The sequence below is a fragment of the Anastrepha ludens genome, chromosome 4 (assembly GCF_028408465.1).
Source record: "Anastrepha ludens isolate Willacy chromosome 4, idAnaLude1.1, whole genome shotgun sequence".
In the NCBI taxonomy this organism is placed as follows: domain Eukaryota; kingdom Metazoa; phylum Arthropoda; class Insecta; order Diptera; family Tephritidae; genus Anastrepha; species Anastrepha ludens.
In genome coordinates this window covers 97,067,718-97,072,828 of record NC_071500.1, presented here as the reverse complement: position 1 = coordinate 97,072,828, position 5,111 = coordinate 97,067,718, and the positions used below count along the sequence as shown (strand labels likewise).

The window sequence follows — 5,111 nt, the reverse complement described above, 5'->3', positions numbered from 1 at the left end:
TGTGAAAAATACATTTTCAAAAACTGGTCTCCTCTAAAAAAGTAACGGACTTTGCTTTACAAACAAAAATTCAGCTGTAGAAAAAAAAAAACAAAACAAGATTTGCACAAAAATGTGGCTCAACAGTAAGGCTTTGGAGCTATTCATTAGTACTTAAAAGTCTAGAAGTTATAGGCAATAATTTTTGGGTTACTAATTTTTACTGAATTTTTTTCCACCTATTTTTTGTATTTAGAATTTTATTTACCATAGCCTTTTAGTTGAGTGTAATTTTTGTTAACACAAAAAAGAAGAAGAATAACATGAAATAAATTGATGTAAAGTAGGCGTCACTTTCCATGGAATCACAATGCGCTTTGATTGAGCTTAATGATGGTATTTTACAAGAGTTGTCCTCCGAACGACCGACGGAGCTTCGATGCGTTGCTGCAAGGTGGTGCAAAAAATAAGTATTGTCAGCATTTTTTGCACTCATCTGCACTTTTCATATATTTTTTTCTTCAGTTGCCTTAATTTCTCTTCGCAGGCGGCTTATGCGTGCCAGGCTCAAGATTTCTGTTAGTCGCGTCCGCCGCCGCCGCCGGTGTCTCAACACTACCTGACGAGCACTCAGCCGTCGGCCGTTGCGCATCTCTGGCAACCAGATTCTGATGCTGTGGGGCGGCATTTGATGGCACCATCGTCGGATGCACAAACAGCATCGGCGACACTGACGGTTCGTGTGTTTGCTGCTGCTCTTGTTGTTGTTGCTGTTGCACTGGCGCCGCTTGCGCATCTACTTGCACTGTGGTGGCTCCTGTCGGTCCACTGCTACTGATTTCCAATGATATTTGTATAATCGCCGGATGGTGTTCGCATTGGTGGCAGAAACGCAATGCGTGGCAGAATATTTGAGTCAGCAAATCCCAACAACCAACGTCGGAATGTGCGGAGGTGGAGGCGCTGTAGGCACTCAGCGGTATGGTGATGTTGGCGCGAAAGTTGTTATTGTTGTTATTGGCGCTGTGGTGGGCTGTGTTGTGTGTGTGGTCACCGCCACCAGGGCTGTGTGCTGCTTGCGCATGAGTTTGGGCCGTCGGTGATGCACTTGTGTTATTGGAACTGCCGCCACCTCCGCCGCCGCCGCCACCGGCGCTAGAATTGTTGTGGCTACTGTGGGCGCTGCTGGCCGCCAGCAGCTTGGCTTGATCGGGTATGAAGTAAGCGATGGCCATGATGAGGGATGAGTTGATGTTTTTTTGCAGTTTTTTTATTTATTTAGTTTTTTGTTTGCGAAATTTTTGGAATTCCTTTTTTAGTCGGTTTGAAGTTTTTTAATTTTATTAAAAAAATTATTTTAAATTTTATTAAATTATTTTTAATTAAAAAAGAAAGTATTTTTATTTTTAATTTTATTATTTAAATTTTTAAATTTTTTAATTATCAAAAAAGTTTGTTTGGTTTTTATATTTTTTATAAGTCTTTTCGTTGAGGAATTTTGAAAAAATATTCAAAAGAATTTAAAAAGTGTTTACTTTTTTACCAGCGCATTTGTTTTTGGTGTGATTTTTACTAATTAGTATTTATCATCATTTATTTTTAATTAGAGTTTTATAAAATTTTTCAGTTAAAAATTATAATTTTTTTTATTTTTATATTTTAATTTTATTGAATTTTATTCATCACCATTTCAGTTTTTGTTTAAACATTTTTTAAGCATAAAATTTGTATCCGTTTTTTTTATTAAATTGCTTTAAATAATTTTTAGTATCATTGATTTATTTTTTTTTTGTAGATGTGCCAAGTCTCCAAAAATATTTTTCTAATTTTTCGAAAATGTTCTTTCAATATCAAAAGCTCTCTGCTTGATTAGCAAATTTTTATTGATCAAATTTTTTATATTGGTAATTAAATTTTTAATTAAAAATTTTTATTTTCCGTTGTTTTTTTTCGCTCGTTTTCCAGGTTGCATTAAATTTGTTTTTATAATTTGTAATTTTGTAATTTCATTTCATTTTTTACATAGTCTTTTTATTAAAAAAATTTCATAAATTTATTACAATATTTTATTGTTTTGTTATAAACTTTTCATAGATTTGTTATTATAAATTTTTTATAATATTTTTTGTATAAGTTTTTTTTTTTAGTTTCATATACCCACAATTTTGGAGTTATATTTGGCGCTTTAGTTCATTTAAGATCTTAAAAAATTTTCGCTTTTATAATCTTCCGAGATATTTCGCAACTGCGTTAAGTTTTGGCTTCTTCACGATAGTTCATTTGTTTTTGTTTTTATGCGTTTGCTAATTTTTATATAGTTCAAAAACTTTGTTTGTAAAACTTTCATTTCCTTTTAAATATTTTCAGTTTTAGAATTTTTATTTTTTTTATGTATCAAAATTCTTTATTCTTTAAGTCTGTTTTTTTTGAATTATCAACCACTTAAGTTCTCAAACTTTTCATTTCCACACTAATCCAGCATAATTACTTTTTGTCTTTATTATAAGTCTTCCCCAGCTGCACAAAATATCTGTCTTATATCAGCGTTCATAAAATTGTTTCTGATTTTCGAAGTTCAATATTTGTAGGTTTTTACCAGAACTATTTAAAAAATTTATTTTTCTTATAAAATTCCCGTACAAGTCTTTTCTAATCACCTCAAGTTTTCATCAAAAAATATTTTCTTTCAAAAATATGCAATTCTCAGCGCTTTCAATTCTTTCGCGCCAAAATACTTAACAATTTTCAGAGTCACGTGTTTTTATTTATCTACGTCTGCACGCTAGTTCAAGTGAATTTGTTGCTTTCGCTGTTACAAGTTGACGAATTTAGTTCCTGCCGCGGCACAAGGTTGTGTGCTAACGTCGCAATAGCTTTGTATCGACTGACTGCCATATCCTTGCAGCAGTGACTTTTATAAAAGTTATCATTCGCCACTTTTACGGCATGCCTTGGCAGTCACAACACAGCACTCAGAACACAACACACAACACACATACACTTACACGTATGTAGATAGAAGCAAAGTATGTGATAGGAGCAAGCAACAGTAGCCAGCCAGTCAGGCAGTCAGTCAGTTAAGTTCGAGCGCGCGCTCAACACAAAAGTCACCCTCTACGGCAATTGTGTGGAAAAGAGGTGGTGCAAACACCATAAACCACCAAACCGCGAAGGCACACACACATGCACACAATTTAACACAAATATCAATGTAATGCACTGTAGCTAACCCACTACCTCAACCAACCACCAACAACAGCGGCAGCAACTTTCATATCAACAGTATGTACGAATTACATTGGCAGGAAACCTGAAAACGCGCTGTAACACCTTTACGCTCGATTCTTACAGCGACAGCATATTGAGTTAGAGCGCACATTTGTCGTGAATTCGAGAGCGCGTACAGCAGTGGAGTGGAGAGCATAGCATTCTTTAAATTGGGTGCCTACTTTTCAGCGTTGCGGCGCTCTGCTTGTGTTGCTCAATATTCGATTGGCGCAAACCTACCCCACTTTGGGTTTTTCACTTCACTTTTAGGCTTCGAAATTCTAAATTCGAAATTCGAAATATTCCCCTTTACATTACGTTGCGTACGAAAATAAAATTTCATTACCACAAGTAATAAATTCCAATAGAAGAATTGTGTGTTTTTGTTTTCGAAGTTAAGGGGTGTTTCGAATTACGAAAGATTCTCAATGAGTGGAGGAAATGTTTTCATTATCCATGGTAAATTATGAGAGGATAAAGAGCGTTGTTGATATTCGAAATGTTTGAGTGGAAGATATTTCGTTATTAATAAATATTTGTACATTATTTTTAATCAAATCCATAGCCAGTCACCCTTCTCCTTTTCAATGCAGTTAATTTTCATGAAATATTAAAGTAAAGCTAACTTGGAAGAAGAGCTGGCAGGGGATGTATAGTAATCCTATATACTAACTAGGTATCCTTAAAGTTTCCATGCAATGGGCGATTTTTTTTGCCTCCCCACAAATCGACCCGGCCTAAACACCCTTTTTGGGTGTTTGGCCGAGCTCCTCCTCCTATTTGTGGTGTGCGTCATGATGTTGTTCCACAAATGATGTAGTTCCAGTTTCAAGCCGACTCCGAACGGCAGATATTTTTATGAGCAGCTTTTTCATGGCAGAAATACACTCGGAGGTTTGCTATTGCCTGCCGAGGGGCGACCGATATTGGACAAATGTTTTTATTAATTTTGCTTTCACCAACGATCTCTCTGTGATTTCCGAATGATAATCACGCACCAAAATTGTACCTCGGATTCCACCAATGACAACCACAACTTTACACGGCTATCATAGATTAGTTTTATTAAAGCCGGATCATTCTTTCACTTCTCTTTGGTAGTTTGTAAAATTTTTGTGGCGACCACCTATTGCTAACTCTGCGAAGAATAATAATTTTGTTTATTCTTTTGAACTGCTTGCTTTATTTCGCATTGAATTTGCATCTTTTGATATTAAAATAATTCCGATAACTTTATTGAATAGATATGAAAGGAGGTATGTTCCACGATCCGGAGGTCTGTTGTGCTCTCAACTCCTCACAATACTGCATCCATATCCAAATCTCTTATGAAATATCAGATTTTTTTGTGCTAAATTGAGCATAAGTGTATTTCTTTCGGCCATGCGATATCGCAATATTCTCCTGTTTCCTCGAGCTGGTAGGACATTCGAGGAGCAGCTGTTTGGGTATTTTTGGGTATGAATCGCAATATAGACAAAAGTCGTTTGACCATATTTTGAACCTGTGCAGATGGATTGTTGTTGTTCTAGTAGTATAAACAATCCTAGTTCTTTGACGGACATAAATCCGGGTCGTTCCGGTATCATAGAACCGACTATCATGGGAACGTTGCAGATGTCTTCACAGTATGTAGTGACTCATCGGTGGATATGCCTAACTTCATTCTTTGGTCGATTTATATAGTAAGTCGTCTAAGCCATTTGAGAATAGACTGTGCCAGTAAGAACCTTGATTGCCGTTGACTCACATTGCTGCATCAGTCTGTGCTCTGTAGTCTTTTCTCTCCCCCTCCTACTTCCTTTTCGGTGGTGTGTTCCTGAAAGAGCTCAAGTCCAACTACTTGAGAAGCCTCAAGCATTTTG

At 36.0% G+C, this 5,111-nt stretch overlaps 1 protein-coding gene across 1 annotated transcript; it reads right to left on the bottom strand.

Moving 5' to 3' along the window:
* Positions 1-509: 509 nt before the first annotated feature.
* On the bottom strand, positions 510-1,214 carry LOC128861919 (cell death protein Grim). The gene has a single exon (XM_054100295.1). It carries the CDS (start codon positions 1,212-1,214, stop codon positions 510-512), a length of 705 nt encoding a protein of 234 aa, XP_053956270.1.
* Between the last annotated feature and the right edge of the window lie 3,897 nt (positions 1,215-5,111).

Excerpts from the sequence above, each read along its gene's own strand:
- LOC128861919 (XM_054100295.1), bottom strand. The coding sequence starts at position 1,214 with ATGGCCATCGCTTACTTCATACCCGATCAAGCCAAGCTGCTGGCGGCC.